This window comes from Mesocricetus auratus, unplaced genomic scaffold, assembly GCF_017639785.1.
Source record: "Mesocricetus auratus isolate SY011 unplaced genomic scaffold, BCM_Maur_2.0 Super-Scaffold_100009, whole genome shotgun sequence".
Lineage (NCBI taxonomy): Eukaryota > Metazoa > Chordata > Mammalia > Rodentia > Cricetidae > Mesocricetus > Mesocricetus auratus.
In genome coordinates, this window is record NW_024429193.1 from 7,038,821 (window position 1) to 7,060,199 (window position 21,379).

The 21,379-nt window shown below is 44.9% G+C and overlaps 1 protein-coding gene across 1 annotated transcript in view; it reads left to right on the plus strand.

The window, feature by feature from the left end:
• The window catches only part of Gipc2 (GIPC PDZ domain containing family member 2), a 74,936-nt gene that overhangs the window by 21,523 nt on the left and 32,034 nt on the right, over window positions 1-21,379 (plus strand). The window contains exons 2-3 of the mRNA XM_005083613.4: window positions 9,833-10,018; window positions 16,912-17,092. Coding sequence (XP_005083670.2) covers window positions 9,833-10,018; window positions 16,912-17,092 — 367 coding nt within the window. The remainder of the gene's footprint in view (window positions 1-9,832; window positions 10,019-16,911; window positions 17,093-21,379) is intronic.

The following is a 21,379-nucleotide window of genomic DNA, read 5'->3' on the forward strand; positions in this document are numbered from 1 at the left end:
TGTTTTGAATAAGAATGCCCCCCCGGGGCACAAATATTTGAATGCTCAGTCGCCATGGGGTAGAGCTGTTTGAAAGGATTAGAAGGATTAGGATGTTGGGGGGAGTCTGTCTCTAGGAATGGATTCTGAGGTCCCAGAAGCTATGCCAAGCCCAGTCTCTCTCTGCTTTTGGGTCAAGATGTAGCTCTCAGCTACTGTTCCAACAGCGTGCCTGCATGCCTCCATGGTCCCAGCCAGGATGGTGATGGACTGAACCTCTGGAACTGTAAGCAAGCCCTAATTAAGTGCTTTCTTTCAGAAGAGTTATGTTGGTCATGTGTCTCTTCACATCTATAGGACAGTGACTAAGGCATGGAGAATCATATAGTAGAAAACACTAAACTTTTTGGAAGGCTTTTTTGTTGTTCTTTTGGAATAGGGTCATTAGATGGTCTTGGTTGGCCTAGAATTTGCTATATAGACTAACCTTTGAAGCTTAGACAAGACAAACAGCCCAGGGATGGAGAGATGGCCGAGCGGTCAAGAGCACTTGATGCTCTTTCAGAAGACCAGAGTTCAGATCCCAGCACCCACATCAGGTGGTTGACAACCGCTTGTAGCTCTGACTCCAGGGAGACCAAACATCCCTAATTTCTTTGGACAGCTGCGCCCAAATGTATACACACAGACACATCTGCATATGCATAATTAAAAACAAAATAAATCTGAAAAAAAGAGAATAGATCCCGTCAAGCCTAGTCATCAACAGAAAGAGCAAACTCCAAATGTTTTCTTATGTGTAATGGTGGAGCGAGAATCTCCACGTGAGAGTAGGGAGGGTTACTAGGCTTATACATTTCCCTGTTATATTTTCTACAATAACGTTGACATTTCTACAATTCTTACTTGAGGTGAAGGATACAAAGAAGGTAAGGTTATTGGGGAGACAGATGCAGTAAGGCAGTTACATGAAGGTTTTTAGTATTGCTTCTGTAGGTAGCCACAGGAGTTTCATTTGCTTACACTTAAAAACCACACCTGTAAGAGTCTCTGACTCTTTTGCCTGCTTTTGGGACTCTTCCTCCTGTTGGGTTGCCTTGTCCAACCTCCATGTGCGGGCCTTCGCCTTGTCTTGTTGTATCTTGTTTTGTAGTGTTTGGCTGTCTCTTGGAGGCCTGCTCTTTTCTGAAAGGAGAAGGAGAGGGAGTAGATCTGGGGAAGAGGGGAGGATGGGAGGAGTGAATGAAGGTGAGACTGTGATCAGGATGTATTGTATGAGAGAGGAATCCATTTTCAAAAGTACACATCCACAAATCATGCACTTCTATGTCTACAAACCGTAACTTGTTTTTTTTTTTTCACATCTTGTTGGAGCTTGTAGAGTCTTTGGCCAGCATAGTTCCTGTTTAAGGAAAGCATCAAACAAAAGAGAGCTAGAAATGAACTTCCTGGAATTTTAAAAGTAATTTGGATGTGCTTTTGGAGAGTTGTTCATCTGGCCACGGACTAGAATACCTTCTGAAGCACTTAGTGACGAATATTTATTCTGTGCCATCCACAAAGCATCTTTGTTGAATGTGTAATGGTGCCAGCATAGGAAATGTAGCATTAATTTATGTTGCTTGTTCTATGCGCAGGCTTTCTCTGTCGTAGCCAGGTGAGTGTCAGTGATCAATAGTAACATGTATGGGTTAGGAATTTTAAAATACTGGGAAAGTAGCAATTAGAAGTTTAAAAATACACAATAAGAATACTGTCCATGAATTATCTTTCAGTTTAAAAAATGAATAATATGGTGTACTAGTCAGGATTATCTAGAGAAACAGAACTAGTAGAATGATATGCATATATTCAGTATACATTGGGATCCCGAAGACGTGGGCTCTGCCGTCTCTGAATCGAGAGAAAGAGTAAGCAGTCGAAGAGCACAGGCTTCCTTCTTCCTGGTCCTTTATGCAGGTCGGCACGAGAAGGCGTGGACCAGGTTCTGAGCTCCATGCTGTGGATTTAAGGTGGGCTTTCCTACCTCAAGGGACCCAGTTAACTAAAATTCCTTCACAGCTGTGCCCGGAAAACCTGGATTTTAGTTATTCCAGATATAGTCAGGTTGACAACCAAGAGTAGCCTTCACATATTGTTTATCGGGGGAAATGAAATGTATCCTGGTTCTGACCTTTAAAAGTGAGCGGAACCCAATTCTTCCACCCCGATCCTGCATTTTTTTTATTTTTATTTTTTATTTTCCATTTTAAATTTAGATAAGAAACAAGGTTGCTTCACAAGTCAGTTCGAGGTCCCTCTCCCTTTCCCTCCCCTCCTCCCGTGTCCTCCCCCCATCCCCCCCCGTTATCCCCTCATTCCCCCAGGGAGGGTGAGGCCCTCCATGGGGGTGTCCATAGTCTGTTATTTCATATAGGGCAGGGCCTAGACGCTTCCCCAAGAGTTCAGGGTGAGAGTGCACCTCACATTGTTCTATGGGAGTCCAGAGTCCGTGTGTATACTTGGGATGGGTACTGATCTGCTGTCCAAGGCTCAATAGATTACCTAGGCCTCCTCACTGACACCCAGATTCAGGGGGTCTTGATCAGTCCCATGCTGGATTCCCAGGCTGATGCCTGGGATTCAAGAGTTAACCTTTGTCTGGTCAGCTGTTTCTGGGTGTTAAACCAGCCCAGTCTTAATCCCTTTGATCATCAGTCCTCCCTCTCTGATACTGGCTTTCTTGAGTTCAGCTCAGTACTTAAGCAGCCACTAAATGAAGTTTCTGTTTCCCAGACTCTCTGGCCATAGGATTGTAGGCTGACACTCCCCAGATCTATGTCTAAAATCCATATATGAGAGAGTACATGCCATGTTTCTCTTTTTGTGACTGGGTTACCTCACTCAGGATGGTTTCTTCTAGTGTCATCCATTTGCCTGCGAATCTCATGATTCCATTATTTTTTTCTGCTGAATAGTACTCCATTGTGTAGATGTACCACATTTTCTCTATCCACTCTTCGGGTGAGGGACATCTAGGTTGCTTCCAAGTTCTGGCTATTACAAATAAAGCTGCTATGAACATAGTGGAACAGACATCTTTGTTATATGAATGGGCATCTTTTGGATATATGCCTAAGAGTGGAGTTGCTGGGTCTTGTGGTAGGTTTATTCCCATTTTTCTGAGGAATCTCCATACTGCTTTCCAAAGTGGCTGAACCAGTTGGCACTCCCACCAGCAATGGAGGAGTGTCCCCCTTTCACCACATCCTCTCCAGCATAAATTGTCATTGGTGTTTTTGATTTTAGCCATTCTGACAGGAGTGAGATGGTATCTCAGAGTTGCTTTGATTTGCATTTCCCGGATGGCTAAGGATGTTGAGCACTTTCTCAAGTGCCTCTCAGCCATTTTAGACTCCTCTATTGAAAACTCTCTATTTAGTTCTGCAGCCCACTTCTTAATTGGGTCCTTTGCTGTTTTGGAGACTTGCTTCTTGAGTTCTTTGTAAATTTTGGAGATCAACCCTCTGTCAGATGTGGGATTAGTGAATATTTTTTCCCATTCTGTGGGCTGCCTTTTTGTCTTGCTGACTGTGTCCTTTGCCTTACAGAAGCTTCTCAGTTTCAGTAGGTCCCATTTATTAATTGTTGATCTCACTGTCTGTGCTACTGGTGTTATGTTCAGGAAGCTGTCTCCTGTACCAATTCGTTCAAGGGTACCACCCACTTTCTCTTCTAAGAGGTTCAGTGTGGCTGGATTTATGTTGAGGTCTTTGATCCATTTGGACTTAAGTTTTGTGCATGGCGATAAACATGGATCGATCCACATTCTTCTACATGCCAGTCTCCAATTATGCCAGCACCATTTGTTGAAGATGCTTTCTTTATTCCATTGTATATTTTTAGCTTCTTTGTCAAAGATCAGATGTTCGTACGTGTGTGGGTTAATACCCGGATTTTCAATTCGATTCCATTGGTCTGCCTGTCTATTTTTGTGCCAATACCAAGCTGTTTTCAGGACTATAGCTCTATAATAGAGCTTGAGGTCAGGGATAGTGATGCCTCCAGACGTTGCCTTGTTGAACAGGGTTGTTTTGGCTATCCTGGGTCTTTTGTTTTTCCATACAAAATTGATTATTGTTCTTTCAAGGTCTGTGAAGAATTGTGCTGGGATTTTAATGGGGATAGCATTGAATCTGTAGATTGCTTTTGGCAGGATTGCCATTTTTACTACATTGATCCTACCTATCCAAGAGCATGGGAGATCTTTCCATTTTCTGATGGCTTCTTTAATTTCTTTCTTTAAAGATTCAAAGTTCTTACGATACAGGTCTTTCACTTGTTTGGTTAGCGTTACCCCAAGGTATTTTATGTTGTTTGTGGCAATTGTAAAGGGTGATGTTTCTCTGATTTCTCTTTCAGCCCTTTTATCATCTGTATATAGTAGGGCTACTGACTTTCTTGAGTTGATCTTGTAACCTGCCACTTTGCTGAAGGTGTTAATCAGCTGTAAGAGTTCCCTGGTAGAGTTCTTTGGGTCATTGATGTAAACTATCATATCGTCTGCAAACAGTGAAAGTTTGACTTCGTCCTTCCCAATTTGTATCCCCTTGATCCCCCTTTGTTGTCGTATGGCAATAGCTAGAACTTCAAGTACCATGTTGAAAAGGTATGGAGAGAGTGGACAGCCTTGTTTTGTTCCTGATTTTAGAGGAATTGCGTTGAGTTTCTGTCCATTTAGTTTGATGTTGGCTGTTGGTTTATTGTATATGGCTTTTATTATGTTTAAGTATGTCCCTGTTATCCCAGATCTCTCCAAGACCTTTATCATGAAGGGGTGTTGGATTTTGTCAGAGGCTTTTTCTGCATCTAGTGAGATGATCATGTGATTTTTGTTTTTCAGCTTGTTTATATGGTGGATTACGTTGATGGATTTTCCTATGTTAAACCATCCCTGCATCCCTGGGATGAAACCTACTTGGTCGTGGTGAATGATTGTTTTGATGTGTTCTTGGATCCGATTTGCCAGTATTTTATTGAGTATTTTTGCATCAATGTTCATGAGGGATATTGGTCTGAAGTTCTCTTTCTTGGTTGTATCTTTGTGTGGCTTGGCGATCAAGGTTATTGAAGCCTCATAGAAAGAGTTTGGCAAAGACCCTTCTGCTTCTATTGTGTGGAACACTTTGAGAAGAATTGGTATAAGCTGTTCTTTGAATTTGTGGTAGAATTCTGCACTGAGGCCATCTGGACCTGGACTTTTTTTGGTTGGGAGACTTTTGATGACAGCTTCTATTTCCATAGGGGTTATAGGTCTATTTAAATTGCTTATCTGTTCTTGATTTAGTTTTGGCAAATGATAGCTGTCCAGGAAGTCATCCATTTCCTTTAAATTTTCGAATTTTGTGGAATACAGGTTTTCAAAGTATGACCTAATGATTCTCTGGATTTCCTCAGAGTCTGTTGTTATGTCCCCCTTTTCATTTCTGATTTTGTTAATTTGCGTGTTCACTCTCTGCTGTTTGGTAAGTTTGGACAAAGGTTTGTCTATCTTGTTGATTTTCTCAAAGAACCAACTCTTCGTTGCATTGATTCTTTGTATTGTTTTCCTGGTTTCTACTTTATTGATTTCAGCCCTCAATTTGATTATTTCCTGGTGTCTACTCCTCCTGGGGGAGTTTGCTTCTTTGTGTTCTAGAGCTTTTAGCTGTGATGTTAATTCTCTGGTATAACTGTTTTCCTGTTTCTTCATGTGAGCACTTAGTGCTATGAACTTCCCCCGTAGCACTGCTTTCAAAGTGTCCCATAGGTTTGGGTATGTTGTGTCTTCATTCTCATTGAATTCGAGGCAGTCTTTAATTTCTTTTTTATTTCCTCTTTGACCCAGGGTTGGTGCAGTTGAGCATTATTCAATTTCCATGAGTTTGTAGGTTTTCTGCAATTTGTGTTGCTGTTGAATTCTAATTTTAAGGCATGGTGGTCTGATAAGATGTATGGAGTTATTCCAATGTTTTTGTAGCTGCTGAGGTTTGATATGTTGCCAAGTATGTGGTCGATTTTTGAGAAGGTTCCATGTGGTGTTGAGAAGAAGGTATATTCTTTTTTATGTGGATGAAATGTTCTATAGATATCTGTTAATTCCAGTTGGGTCATTACTTCTATTAGACCCTTTGCTTCTTTGTTGAGTTTCTGTCTGGTATTCTTGTCTAGTGGTGAGAGTGGTGTGTTGAAATCTCCCACTATAACTGTGTGGGGCTTTAGATGAGATTTAAGTTCTAATAATGTTTCTTTAACGAATGTGGATGCCTTTGTATTGGGGGCATAGATGTTCAGGATAGACACTTCATCTTGGTGGGTTTCACCTGTGATGAGTATGTAATGACCTCCTTCATCTCTTTTGATTGATTTTATTTTAAAGTCTAGTTTGTTAGATATTAGGATTGCTACCCCTGCTTGTTTCTTGGGTCCATTTGATTGAAAAAATTTTTCCCAACCTTTAACTCTCAAGTAATATCTGTCTTTGAGGGTGAGGTGTGTTTCTTGTATGCAGCAGAAGGAAGGGTTCTGTCTTCGAATCCAATCTGCTAGTCTGTGTCTTTTTATGGTTAAGTTAAGGCCATTAATATTGGGGGATATTAATGACCATTGATTGCTCATCCTTCTTCGATTTGCGATGGTTGTTGTTGGTGGAATTATGGGTGGAATTTCACCCCTTTGTTCTTTTGACTGTTGGTAGAGAGGGATTCTCTAATGCTTATGTTTTTCTGGTTGTAGTTAGCTTCCTTGGGTTGGAGTTTTCCTTCCAAAATTTTCTGTAGGGCTGGGTTAGTGGTCACATATTGGTTGAATCTAGTTTTGTCATGGAATATCTTGTTTTCTCCGTCTATAGTGATTGAGAGCTTTGCCGGGTATAGTAGTCTGGGTTGGCATCCATGGTCTCTTAGAGTAGGTAGAATATCTATCCAGGACCTTCTGGCTTTCAGCGTTTCCATGGAGAAATCAGGTGTAATTCTGATAGGTCTGCCTTTATATGTTACTTGACCTTTTTCCTTAGCTGCTCTTAATATTCTTTCTTTATTCTGTATGTTTGGGGTCTTGATTATTATGTGGCGAGGGATTTTTTTGTGGTCCACTCTATTTGGTGTTCTGTAGGCTTCTTGTACCTTCATTGGCATGTCTTTCTTAAGGTTGGGAAAGTTTTCTTCAATGATTTTGTTGAATATGCCTTCTGCCCCTTTGAGCTGGATTTCTTCTCCTTCTTCTATACCTATTATTCTTAGGTTTGGTCTTTTCATGGTGTCCCATAATTCCTGGATGTTTTGTGTTAAGGATTTGTTGGATTTAAGGTTTTCTTTGGTTGATAAATCCATTTCTCCTAGTGTATCTTCAACACTTGAGATTCTCTCTTCCATCTCTTCTATTCTGTTGGTGATGCTTGTATTGGTAGTGCCTGACTGTTTGTCCAGCTTTTCTATTTTCTGCCTTTCTTCAGATTGTGTTTTTTTTAGTGTCTCTATTTCAGTTTTCAACCCTTGCAGCGTTTGCATTGCTTCTTGCAATTTTCTGTTTATCTGTTCGTCCATTTGTTGCCTTTTATGAATTTGTTGGTTTGTTCTTTCTTCCATTTCTTGCATTTTTTGGTTTGCTTTTTGTTCCATTTCTTGGATTTTGTGCTTTGTTTCTTCTTCCATTTCCTGCCTTTTTTGGTTTGTTTCTTCCTCCATTTTTTTCATTTTTTGCCTTTTTTTTCTTCCATTTCTTGCTTTGTTTCTTCTTCCATTTCCTGCCTTTTTTGGTATGTTTCTTCTTCTAATTCTTGCATTTTTTGCTTTGCTTTTTCTTCCATTTCTTGCATTTTTTGCTTCATTTCTTCTTCCATTTCGTGCCTTTTTTGGTTTGTTTTTTCTTCCAATTCTTGCATTTTTTGGTTTGTTTTTTCTTCCATTTCTTGCATTTTTTGGTTTGTTTTTTCTTCCATTTCTTTGAGGGATTTTCCAATATCCTCTTTTAGGGCCTCTATCATTTTCATGAAAGTGCTTTTAAGGTCGTTCTCTTCTGCTTCCTTCGCGTTAGAATATTGGGGTCTTGCTGGTGTGGAGTCTCTAGAATCTGGCGGTGTCATATTTGTTTTTCTGTTGCTGACTGTGTTTTTGTATTGTCTCTTTCCCATCTCTTCTTCTAGTGGGTGCAGAAAGAGCCCCTTCCTGGTCTGGGGACCAGAGTTCCCTTTTGGTGGGTGCTAGTAAGTCCAGTAATCTGGTGGTTCTTCTATACCTTGTCCAAATGCTGGTCCGTGGGTGGAGAAGAAGAACAGGAATCTGGGGCGCTTAGCCTCCTACCTGGTCCCCTGGACCCTATGCTGGGTCCTGTTGTACCTGATCCGGAACAGCTACTCCCCTGGTCTCCCTGGCTCCTCTAGTTTCCTGGTCTCTTTGGTGGGAGAGAAGATCTGGAGTCTGGGGTGCTTGGCTCCCGCCGGGATTGGGAGCTCTGTGCAGTTCCCAGGCGATCTGCAGGCTCTGGACCACAGGCCGGGAAGCTGGCCTGTTTACCTGATGCTGCCAGAGGGACAGCTACTTCCCTGTACTCCCAGCCTCCTCTAGTTTCCTGGTCTCGTTGGTGGAAGAGAAGATCTGGAGTCTGGGGTGCTTGGCTCCCGCTGGGATTGGGAGCTCTGTGCAGTTCCCAGGCGATCTGCAGGCTCTGGAACACAGGCCGGGAAGCTGGCCTGTTTACCTGATGCTGCCGGCGGGACAGCTCCCGATCCTGCATTTTAAGAAGCTCTCACGTGTGGCTGCAAATGTTATTCAGGATGTGTCTGTCTTACTGGGAACAGTAGGGCAGGACCCTTAGGACTCGTTGGCTTGCGATGTTATTTTTTTATGCGTAATCCCTTACTGAATTTTGTAAGAACTCTGGATGTATCCCAAACGTTAGCAATGCCTTCCAAGACTCAGGGTTTCGCTATGCAGCCCAGGCTGGTCTGGAACTCACAGAGGTCCCCCTGCCTCTGTCTCCTGAGTGTTGAGATTAAAGACATGTGCCATCGCCCACATCTCTTTTTAAAAGTTTAAGTGGTTGTATCTGCTAGTCGATAACCTACAATTTATTCCTACAATATTCCGTCCACTATTTAAATTGTATCCCCTCTCCTGTGCTGGGCATTGAGCCCATTAGTAACAAGTAATACAAGGCAACAGTAGCTCAGCTAGGCGGTTTCGTTTTGTAAAATAACCTGTACTCGCCTGTAGAGTGCCATGCACGGTGGCATGTGTTTTTAATTCCAGCACTCAGCAGGCAGAAGCTTGAGGCCAGCACTATGACGCAAAAGAAAGAAAATGCCTCTTGTTTAAAAATATCTGTTTACTGGTTTTCTATGCATTTCCCTGCGGTGCGTGCGTCGCTATAATGCATATGCATTGTGAAGACCTCCGGTATTAGAATCTTATCTTTTGGAGCTGTGAGCAATAGGACACCTGACTTAAACCGCTCTGTCGTTGATGAGATTTGGAGTCAGGTCCTTGGCATTGGCAAGTGGTGACTTTGCGTCTTTAAGCAAATTACTTTACCTTGCTAAGTCTCCATTTCTTGTTTGTGATAAGAGGGGGACAATGTCCTTTATACAGTAATTGTGAGGGTTAAATGAGAGAGTGGACATAAACGACTTAGCCTAGGGACTGGTCTTCAGGAATATTCAATATATGTTGTCTAATGTTATCATAGGAAAATGTTGCCTCAAATTCTACCCACCCACCAACGTGCTAATAATACGCGTTATGGCAGAGACCCGTGCCTCATAAATTGAGGCCTACTATTGAGTAAGTTCATTAATGACCAGACTGATCTAAAAAGGCTTCTTTCTCTCTCCTCACAGATCTTATTTTGTACGTTAAACACTCCCAGAATTGACATGGAAAAGCTCCTGGGAGGGCAGCTGGGTCTTGAAGATTTCATATTTGCCCACGTGAAAGGCATCAGAAAGGAAGTGAACGTCTACAAAGCGGAGGACTCGCTTGGACTCACCATCACAGATAACGGCGTTGGCTATGCCTTTATCAAGGTAAGTTTCTGAAAAAAGAGATCACAGGGTGGCCCAGTTAAGGAAACTGCTAGGTCAAAGAGGATTAGAAGTTGTCTTCAGGGAGTCCCCAGCTGGGGTTCACAAATGGGTATTTCACTGTCATTTAGATAGCTTTTTTTTTTTTTTGCACTCTCTTTGAAATTCTTCCCTTTGCTTTAAACGTCCCCCTTTAGAACTGCTTGTGTGTCTTGGAGGACGTACTGGATGATTTCCAGTGGGTTAGTGTCACTTCTAACTGCCCAGATTTCTTTAAAAGTGCTCTTCAGGGCCGGGCGGTGGTGGCGCACGCCTTTAATCCCAGCACTCGGGAGGCAGGGCTGGACTGACAGCCTCCAAAACAATACAGAGAAACCCTGTCTCGTAAAAACCAAAAAAAAAAAAAAAAAATGCTCTTCAGAATGATCTGAACAATGGAAGTCTTTTGTATGAATACAAAAAGAGTGACAGAGTTGTGAAGACAAGTTTAAAATAGTATGAGTATGAGAATACGAAGAAGTAAAAACTCTGTTATGAGTGCAGCTCTCCTTCCTCCCCTGACCGTCCGTCCGTCCGTCCGTCCATCCGTGTGTGTGTGTGTGTGTGTGTGTGTGTGTGTGTGTGTGTGTGTGTGTGTGGTTGGTTCAGGAACCCCTGTGCATGCTAAAACCTGTGCCTGCTTGTTTGATTGTTTGATACAAATAGCATAGCATTTCTATATAACCTAAGTGCACCCTCGTGTATAGCTTTAGAGCATCTCCAGATAACCTCTGATATCTATGTAAGTAGCTATTGTGTCACATGGCTTAGAGGCCAAGGAAATGCTTCTGTATGTGCAGTACAGACAATTCTTGAATGTTCTCTTGAGACAGTGTCTTGCCATGGAGCCCAGGCCGTCCATGACCTGGCCTCAAGTGATCCTCCTGCCTCAGGGTTGGCGGCCATTATAGCAGCCAACTTACATGGCATGCCTGTCCGACACTAGTAAGTGCACATGCTTACTTACTAGTGTTTTGATTTATTTTAATCTTATGTGTGCGGTGGTGCTTGTGTCCGTGTGGGTGCGCACATGGGTATGTAGGTGTGTGCACATGCGTTCGTGTGTGTGGAGGCCAGAGCCTGGTATCCTCAGTCACTTATCTCATTTTTTTGAGACAAGGCCTTTCACTGAGCTACAGCCCACTGGTCAGGTTAGGCTGACTGTCAAGCGCTTTAGGGATCTGCCTGCCTTTGCCTCCTCACTGCTGGCATTACAGATGCATGCCTGCCTTTGCCTCCTCACTGCTGGCATTACAGATGCATGCCTGCCTTTGCCTCCTCACTGCTGGCATTACAGATGCATGCCTGCCTGCCTCTTTGTGTGGGTGCCAGAGATATAAGCTCTGGTCCTCGGGGTCTCACAGCAAGCGCTTTGCTTTTCAACTGGTCTGTCTCCCATTTTCACAACAACCTTATTTTATTAGCACTGTGTCTTTTTAAATTTGCCTTCATGTTGCAGTCTAGTGAATCCCCTGAAACCATCCACAGCCTAATGAACGCTCGCTTACTAACACTGGTATAACGGCGTAGGAGCCACAGGCACTGAGTTTCTGGCACCCTGAAGGCTCTCTCTTTCACCCTTCCAGTTGATACCTGCCCCGGAAAGGGGCATCCGCTGCCATCCGCTTACAGCATCATGCATTGTCTACTCTGCCGTCTCTGCCTTTCCCAGTGTGTCTTTGCGATCTGTCAGTGGTGGGCAATGTGGCCAGCTCCCCCTTCACAGTGCAGAGATATCAGGGCGGTTAAACAGGTTGGCCAAAATTATGCTACTAGCCAGGTTCGGGATTTGAACCCAAGACGTCTGACTCTAGAGCGGCGTTTCTATGCACTGAGCTAAGATTTATCAACAGGCTGTGTGCAACACAGAACAGTTCATGCCTCTCTTTGCTGATTCACCGTCACGGTTAGAGAAACAGCCGCAGGGATGTCATGCTAGCTGTGGGCACCACTCTGACTGGCCGCTTGATAAACGGTTATTTTTAGCTCTGCAGGAGATAGGAGTGCACTGGAGGTTGAGTGGGTGACCAAATGGAAAATCCTTGAGTTGGGAGAGTCATGTGGGATAGTCCAGGGGAAGCTTAGGACAACCGGGCACTGGCGGCAGAGGCTGCCTGCTGTCTGCAGAGCAGGGCTCGGGAGTTTCGCAAACGTGTGTGGAAGCTTTGGATGTTAGCCTCTGACATTCAAAGCTGCTGTTTCTTTTTTTTTTAATGTCTTGTCAAACATGTGCCTGCCTCAGAGTACTAGTCACTAATCCTTTGGGAACAGAGGGCGTGATGAGAAAGGAGGAAGCTGACATATTGTGTACTTTAAAATATAGATGATAAAAATGTTATAAATTGGATAATTTAAAAATGGAAAATATTATAACAGTTATAAAAATAGCTTTTATATGCCATCTACATAAATGCACAGTTTTTAATCATTTGCTAATTTGCTGTGCTTTAGTATGCATTTATATCTGCATCTTTATCTATATCCATCCTTTTTTATTCCTAATCACAGGGTGTAATTGTTAAGAACAAAAATATTCTTTATGCTACACATAACCACAGTACAATTATGAAACTGAGAAGAATCGAACACTGATTTGGCTCTATAACTAATCCCTAGGGCTGGGGATGTAGTTCTATGGGGAGAGTGTGTCTTGCATACACACACACAAAACCTTGATCTGTCCCCAGCACAACATAAGACTGGGCACAGAGGTGCCTGCCTATAACACCAACACTCAGCGGGTAAAGGCAGAGTGATCACAAGTTCAGGCCCCTTTGGCTGAGTGTAAGACCAGCTCTCGTCTCACCACAAGCAAAGACAGACAAGAGACACTCGTCTCTAGCCCACGTCGGTTTGGATTGCCTTCTGCGTGTCCCCTGCCTCTGGTTGTTCCCGGGCAGCGTCCTGCTTTCCGTCAGTTGGTCTGTGTCTCTGGAATACTTCCTTAGCTTTTGGTAGGGTTCGCTTTAATCCATCATTTTCCTTGATTAAAAAAATATGTTTGGGTATTTTTGCCTGCACACACCTCTGTGCACTGTGTGACTGTCTGGTGCTTGCAGAGGCCAGGGGTTGTCAGATCACATGAAACTGGAGTTACAGATGCTTGTAAGTGCCATGTGCGTGCTGGGAATTGAACAGTGGCTCCTCTGTTCCCACCCTCTGAGCCGTCCCTTCTGCTCCTGATCTGCATTTTCTAATGTTTCCTTATGCTGAGAGACAGGCTTATACCCTTTGGAGCAGATGACAGTTCCCTAGGGGACCACTTTGGAAGAGATGCGGAGGGTTTGTCATCTCATTATTTGTGGTACCGTGTTTTCTTCAATGAGTAATAAATGTGAGTGTGTAGATATATATGCTTAGAGTCAGGAGGGTCAGTGCGGCTTGCTCCCTGCCAGCCCTGACTGGGTCCAGATTAAACAGGCCTTCTTTGCCGTTTGTGGCGTTAGTCTCCAAAACTGGACGAGAGAAGAAGTTCTTTATGTTCTTAAGCAAATATTGAATGATGTAGACGAGTCAGCAAGCATTAGCAAATGACGTTTCCCCTTCCTTCCTCTTGATCCTGATAAGCCGAGAAAGATTAACCTTTGCTCAGTTACCGTGTGATCGCTAAAACACATTGCATTTCAGAAGCCTATATCCATTGACATTTCATTTAAATAAAAAAAGTCTCGTTCACATGTCCGCATCTATATGCGGAGGCCAGAGGTCAGTATCATGTGGCGTCCCGCAGGGGCCTACCTACCTTCTTTCTGAGATAGGGTTGCTCCCTGGGATCTGGGCTCATCAGTCAGCTAGACTAGTTAGCCAGGAAGCCCCAAGCATCCTCTTGTGTCAGCCTCTCCAGAGCTGGGGTTAGACGCCCATACATCCCCATGCTTGCACGACTAGCAGACACCTTGCTGACTGAGCTGTCTCTCCCAGCCCCACTGTACGGCTTGGTGTTTGTTTGTTTCAGCTTGACACAACTGAGAGTCGTCTCTATGAGATTGCCTTTGGGCAGATCTTTGGGGTACAGTCTTGATTGACGAAGGAGAGTCTTGCTAACTGTGCGCACTGCCGCCCCTGAGCAGGTGGTCCCGGGCTGTGTGAAAACAGCAGGCTGACCCTGCTTTGAAGAACAATCCAGCAGGCAGCCTCCTCTGTCCCTGTCAGTTCTTGACTCCTGGCTCTCGCCTTACATTCCTGCCTTGGCTTCCCTCAGTGGACTGCGGCCCAGAGAGTGTAAACCGAATGATCCCCTTTCTTTCTCAGGGTTTTCCTTTTGTTTTGATTTTGAGAGACAGGGTCTGTCTACATGGCCCTGGCTGTCCTGGAATTCTTTACGAAAACCAGGTTGCCCGCACGGAAATCCTCCTGCCTCTGCCTCAGAGTCATGAGATTAAAGACGCGCACCATCATTCCCGGCCTGGTCTAGTCTGGTATTTTATCACAGAAGAGACCTAACTAATACGGCTCAACACCTCAGTGTTTATTCTGTTGGCTTGGAAGTCAGCTCAGATCACACGTAAAACAACCGTGTCACCCCTCTCCAGGTGTCACCAATCGCTTTGTCTTCCTGATCCCCAAATTCACCTCCTTGGCTGCCGCCTGGTCTCTCCCTGCTGTTGTGTGGGTTCTGAGACCCGCTTTCCTCCTGTGCCTGGGCGCTCGCTCTCTGGTGACCTTTCTAACTTCTCACAGATGGGGTGACAGTACCTCTCCACTACCCGACCCTTCTTTCACAGGTAAGGGTCATGCGTGATCACCTCTGTGTCTTCTGTCTAACTAAGCTTATGTGTGTCGTTATTTTCAATTAAATTGCAAGTGCTGGAAAATCTGAAGGTATGTATGATGCCACTGAGATTTGTTTGAAGTAGTTGATCAAAGAGGGAAAAGTAGGCTCTAGGTGACATTAACCAGAATAAAAATATCTAAAGTTAAATGCAGATTTCAAATCTCATAGTGACTTAAGAGCTGTTATTTAGTAGTGTATTTACTAGAGTTTTTTTTTCTTTAGAAGGAAAATCTTTTGTTTAATCTTTTTTTTTCTGAAACAGTTTAGAAACTGGAGATTTTTATGAGGGGGGGCATGGGGGCCAGTTTCAAGACAGGGTTTCTCTGCGTAACACTGGCTGTCCTGGAATGTGCTGAGTAGACCAGGCTGACCTCAAACTCTGAGATCCTCCTGCCTCTGCCTCCTGAGTGCTGGGATTAAAAGCGTGTGCCGCCACCACCCGACAGATTTTTTTAAGCAGTGTGCTGTGGTTACCATGTTTGTTTCTATTAGTTATGTAAGAGATGACGAATTCCAGCAAAACAATGTCAGTCAGATTTGGAAACTTCCTCTTTCACTACTTTTTGTTTGTAATAATAAACGAAGGCTATTTACATGGGGGGATTAGCATGCCATTTCTATGCAGGGTGATAAAAAGTACTAGAACAAAAAAAAATGTAGCACTATCTTTAGAATCTAGAAGTAAAATGAAAGCTATTGTCCGTTTGGTGTGCAACGATACAATTGAAATACACTTATCTTTTTAAGCTCCGTCTTTTTCAACTTTTTTTCTGATGGCAGCATTATGGAGGTGCTGGTTTTGCTCAACTCTTACATGTGATGATCCAGCAGATGTGGCGTTGCACGTCTACCTCGTAAGGGTAGGTAGGGTACGTGCACTTTTGGAACAAAGCAGCCAAGTCCCTGGCCTGCCTGACCTGTAAGGACGAGAAGGACTTGTGACCTTTGTTTCGTTCCCCTGCTCATCTCCCAGGAGAACTTGCATGTGTTTGCAGGGCTCTTAGCTGACAGGGTTTTCCCTTCCCTAAAATCCCTTCGGAGTTCTTGGTGCCATCTCGGGGATTTTACACCTTAGGGTGAAACTCTGCATGGCTGTTGCTTTGTAGAGAAGTGAGGTTTAATAACGTAGGTGTGGTGGAACAGGTCTGAAATCCCATTATTTAGGAGCCAGAGGCAGGAGGATTGTAAGTCCAAGGCCAGCCTGGGCTACCTAGAGAGATCATGTCTTTAAAAAACAGAAATCGAAACAAAAATAGGGCTGATGAGATGACTCAGCAGGTAAAGAAAGGTGTTTGCTGTCATGCCTGGCAAGCTGAGGTAAGTCCTTGGGACACTGACTCCTAAACACATGCACATACACACACACACACACACACACACACACACACACACACACACACACACACACACACGCACGCACACGCACACACACAAATGTAATAAAAATGAAAAACTGCTACAGCTTTAAGCACAAAGCCACTAGACAGAGCTTAAGCTCTATGGGTATCTTGCTGGAATTATTAAGAAAAGAAAAAACAACTTATCCATGGAGCAGAAGAAATGTTGTAGGCACCACAGCTCCTGTAGCTTCATCTACAGGGGATCTGATGCTTTCTTCTGCCTCTGTGTGTGTGTGTGTGTGTGTGTGTGTGTGTGTGTGTGTGTAGAGAGAGAGAGAGAGAGAGAGAGAGAGAGAGAGAGAAAGGGAGAGAGAGAGATAACAAATACATAAGAAGAAAAGTAGATCTTTAAACCATCATTTATCAGTGTGTGGTTTGGGGTGCTGGGGGTACAGCCACAGGTACTGTGGCGGGAAGACTGTGGCCCTGCCCCCTCTTAGGGACCTGGGTTGGAGGATGTCAGGAAAAGATTTCCAAAGGTGATGGCGCTCCAGGCTAGCTGGATTCTGAATGGGCAGAAGATGAAGAGTGGGCGGAGAAGGGGTGTGTGCTCCTTCTTGCTTGGTTTTCTGTCTTTAAGCGTATCATAGATGCGTCAGCGTGATGGGTCTCAGGAGTGTGAGAAGTAATGCCACGCACGCGGTTCCACTTGATGGCGTCGCTGTTCTTTTTCTTTCTTTCAGAGAATTAAAGATGGCAGCACCATTGACTCGATCAAAACCATCTGTGTGGGGGACCACATTGAATCCATAAATGGAGAAAACATTGTCGGGTGGCGTCACTATGAGGTCGCTAAGAAGCTGAAGGAGTTGAAAAAAGAGGAGCACTTTACTCTGCAGTTAATAGAGCCCAAGAAGGCATTTGGTAAGTTGTGTGTGTGCCTGTGCATGAGAGAGAGAGAGAGAGAGAGAGAGAGAGAGAGAGAGAGAGAGAGAGAGAGAGAGAGAGAGAGAGAGAGAGAGAGAGAGAGAAATAGACGGACAGAGAGTTTCCTCCCATTGCTTACCTAAGAGTCAGGGTGCTGTCCTATGTGGCCATGAGCTTTTAGCCCATCCCCTTATCTGCTGTACTAGTGAAGAACACAAAGTTATAGACGCATCCCTTAGAAGGACAGCAGCTGTGGGAAGAAAACTTACCTGTAAAAGGACCTTTCCTTTTTTTTTTTTTTTTTTTTTTTTTTTTGCTTTTTTGCTTTTTTGTTTGTTTTGTTTTTGTTTTTGAGACAGGGTTTCTCTGTGTAGCCCTGGCTGTCCTGGAACTCACTTTGTAGACCAGGCTGGCCTCAAACTCACAGAGATTCACTTGCCTCTGTCTCCCTAGCGCTGGGACTAAAAGAAAGATGTGTGCCACCGCTTCCAGCTAGAAAGGAAGACATTTTCTAAACCAACTTCTGGGTCTGCAGAGTCAGAAGTCCGAGTGTGGAGTTGGATGTGAGGTTGAGCCAACCTCTGCTGTATCATTTCACTTTGCTGAGCAGGGAGGCTGTCTTCCTTCATTCTTTCCTTCTTTTTCTTTCTTTCTTTCTTTCTTTCTTTCTTTCTTTCTTTCTTTCTTTCTTTCTTTCTTTCTTTCTTTCTTTCCTTCCTTCCTTCCTCCCTCCCTCCTCCCCCCCTTCTTCTTTTTGGTTTTCGAGTCAGGGTTTCTCTGTATAGCCTTGGCAGTCCTGGAGGAACAGGGAGTTTTCTGATGGAGCTCTTCAAACCACAGTTGTTTTCCAGGAACCCAAGCCTCCACCACCGCGGCTCTGCTGTGCATGGAAGTGGCACCTCGCACAGTCGCCCACCGTTTCACAGGCTTCTCACACACGTTCTCCCTCGACATTCAGAGTTCGGGATGCCATCAGGATGTGACTCCCTCTTTCCGGTCACATCCCTACTTGCTCGGTTTTACCCACAGCAGCTGTGTCTCAACTGTCATTCAAACCTCCAGGGCCATCTCATGGGCGTGAGGGCCCCTCACTTCCCAGCACCGTTTCAACAAGCCAGGTGGAGGCCTCGCGCGCTCCAGGGCTAAAATATCTTCAGCAGAATCCCCTGGGCCTGCCCTGACTCATCCCCGCCCCCGCCCCCACGCGCCATATTCCTGCCGATCCCCACATAACACAAATATTTCTCCTAACTCGTCTCTAATGTTGTTTTCTCAAGGCAGCTAATGGTAACAGTGGGGGAAAAAAAAACCCACACATTGCCCTCCCCCTTCAGTGAGTGACAGATTGCCTCTGTGTCTGTGGAATTAGGAGCTCTCTGTTCCCACGTGACTCTCTGTAAGATAATGGAAATGCAGTGGGAATTGTGTTGCACCTGGGAGACAGTTCCCCGGGGAGGCTGAGAGGAGGAGGAGGATGCTCGTGGCCTCGGGGCTTCTCGGGGGACCGTGGTAGCAGCTGACGGTGGTGCTCCCGGACTGGTGCTGCGGTAGCCATGGCTTTTCATCCCCTTGAAGAAGGCCCGGGGTGGCAGGTCTCTGTGCACCGGCCCCTTTCCACATGGCTCTTGTGGCGTTTGGTCTTTACAGCGATGGGAGCAGGTGCCTCTCAGCTGTGCTCTTACACGATTCAGACTGTCTTGAATCGAAGCTATTCTCTGTACAACTCAAGAAATAGAATTTCCTCCTGTGTTGGTCTCAACCACACGCTTTGTCTTTGAGTTAGTCTTTATCTGTTTTTGCTGCTGGTTGTTTTTGTTTTGTGACCCAAGCTGGTTTCAAATTCACTGTGTATTGTAGGATGACCTCGAACTCCTGATCTTTCTCCTCCCTCCCAAGTGCTGGAATTACAGGCACTTGCCTTCACACCCGGTGTTGTAGGCATGGGATACCATTGGGGGTCCCTGTGTCTGTATGGACATTGTGCACACCCTTAATTTGGGTGTGAGTTGCTGGTTACCAGGGTTTCTCTGCTTAGTCGTTACTGTTCCAGGGCTGGACTGTTTCCCTCCTTCAGTATCAGAGACCTGCAATAAACACTTTCCTTCTGTGCCTCGACACTGCTGAACCTTCTCTGGTTTGCTGCGTGGTGTCCACTGACACACTGAAGAAGCCCCTGGGTAGGATTTTCCTGGCAGGAATGTATTGTGTCAGAGTCCACATTCTTTTGGTATGGGGGTTGGGCTATACGCAGGTTGATTTTGGAGCAGTGGCTAGGTTTTACTTTACGAGCTGATGGTCTGCAGGGGTTTTCTCCCTCCAGCGGGCTGAGCCTGGGGGTCTCTCTCAGAAGGAAGCCTTGTTTCTCTGCCATCTCCTGACACTGCATTCTGGTGCCCCGTCTTTTGCTGTTTGTTCATTCTCTGGCTTTTTCCTAGGGTGTCTTTGTCAGGGAGGCAGGCTCTTATGGGGTCAGGTTTCTCCCAGTTTTCTCTATGGTCTGTGTATTTCCTTTCTTCCTGTGTTTCCTAAAACTACCATTGATTTAGGGCCAGGAACTCAAAGATTTCTTTTCTTTATTCCCCTACTTATTTATTTCTAAGTCACAGTTCCATTGATGTGATGAGACACCATGACCAAGGCAATTCTTAAAGGAGAAAGCATTTAATTGGGGCTTGGTTATAGTTTCAGCGGCTTAGCTCCTTGTCATCATGACAGGGAGCCTGGCAGGGAGCAGGCAGAAGCACCTGGGAGCTCTGCATCCACACCCGCGGGCAGTAGAAGAGGGAGCCGCTGGGCTTGGCTTGGGATTTTGAGGCCTCAGAGCACACCCCAGTGACACACTTCCTCCAACAAAGTCACACCTAAACCTTTCAAATAGTGCTACTACCTAAGTATTCAAATGTATGCACCCATGGGGGTCACTCTTATCCAGAGCACCACAGGGATGAGGGCAAAAGCCATTCGATGGCCTGTTCTTGAACTACTATAGGTGAAGATCTTGGATCTTCTAACAGTCTAAGATACACTAATGTTTTAGCACTGATCCTGTCTTGACAGATGGCAAGGGCATACCGGTGCATTTCTTTCAATAGGTACTTGTTGAGCTGTTCGTGTGTGTGTGTGTGTGTGTGTGTGTGTGTGTGTGTGTGTGTGCTGGTTGTAAGGTGCCAGATAGTAACCATTTGTTGATAGCCTACTGTGTACCATCTCTGTCCCATGTGCTTGGTATATGTTAAGACCCAGATCTGCCAGCTCCTGTCTAGTGAGATGAGAGTATGGAAATGAATCAATTGGACAATGGGCGTTAAGGTGCTAAATACACCAGAAGTGTAAAAACCGGGAGCAAGGTGTCTAGGGAAACTCTGGGGGTGGGGTGGGTACTGAGATCGAATATGGGGCCTTTCTCCCTCTCAGTTGCATTTCCAGGAAAAGCTTTCGAAGGGTTTTGAGCTGCGTTTGAGGGGTGAGCAACTGCTGGCACATTGAACAGCGGTGTCCTAGGGAACAAGTACGCATGAGCTCAGTATGCAACGCCACTGTGTATTTGGGAACGTTGTGCACATCAGTGTGTCGGAATGAAAGCCAAGGTTTGGGAAGACCAAACTGTAGTTCTTTTGTTAAGGAGCAAAATTAGAGGTGTGCTACATTAACCATAGTTTATTACAGCGCGGGAGAGCGAGGGGAAGAGAGAGACAAGAGAGATGAAGAGGATAAGAGAGGAAGGGTGTGAGAGAGCAGAGAGTGAGAGAGGTAAGAGCAGAGTCAGAGGAGTAAGAGCAGAGAGAAAGAGCGAAGAGAAGTGAGAGAGTGTAAGAGGGCGGGGTTCTGTCTTTTAAAGGGGTCCCCTGCACCTGCGTGCAGACTGTACCCATGGAACCCTGGGCTGGCCAGAGTGCTGCCTGAGTGCATTCTGCCAGATGACAGGGCCAGGCCAGGGTAATGCCCGAAGCTTTCATTCATACCTTCACTCATTATTAAAAAGGCGGGGAGTTAGGCATGGCAGGTTAGGAAATACGGATGCCGAGTTCTCAAGACTGCTTCCTGCTGACTTGGGGGGTATTGACCATCTTTGGGGGACCTGAGAAAGCTGGGGTGCTACCATGTCCTGGGGTAGCTGGTTGCTCCATTGCAGTCCAGGCTGTATGGAACTCTCTGGCACCTTTTAGACCTGGCAAGATGTTAGCAGAGTAGAGGACAAGGTTAAGCTTAGAAATTTTTTTTAAGGTTCTGGTATTTGAGGGGAGGATTGTAAGATGAGGGAGGAGTTCCTGAGGGGTCCCAAGA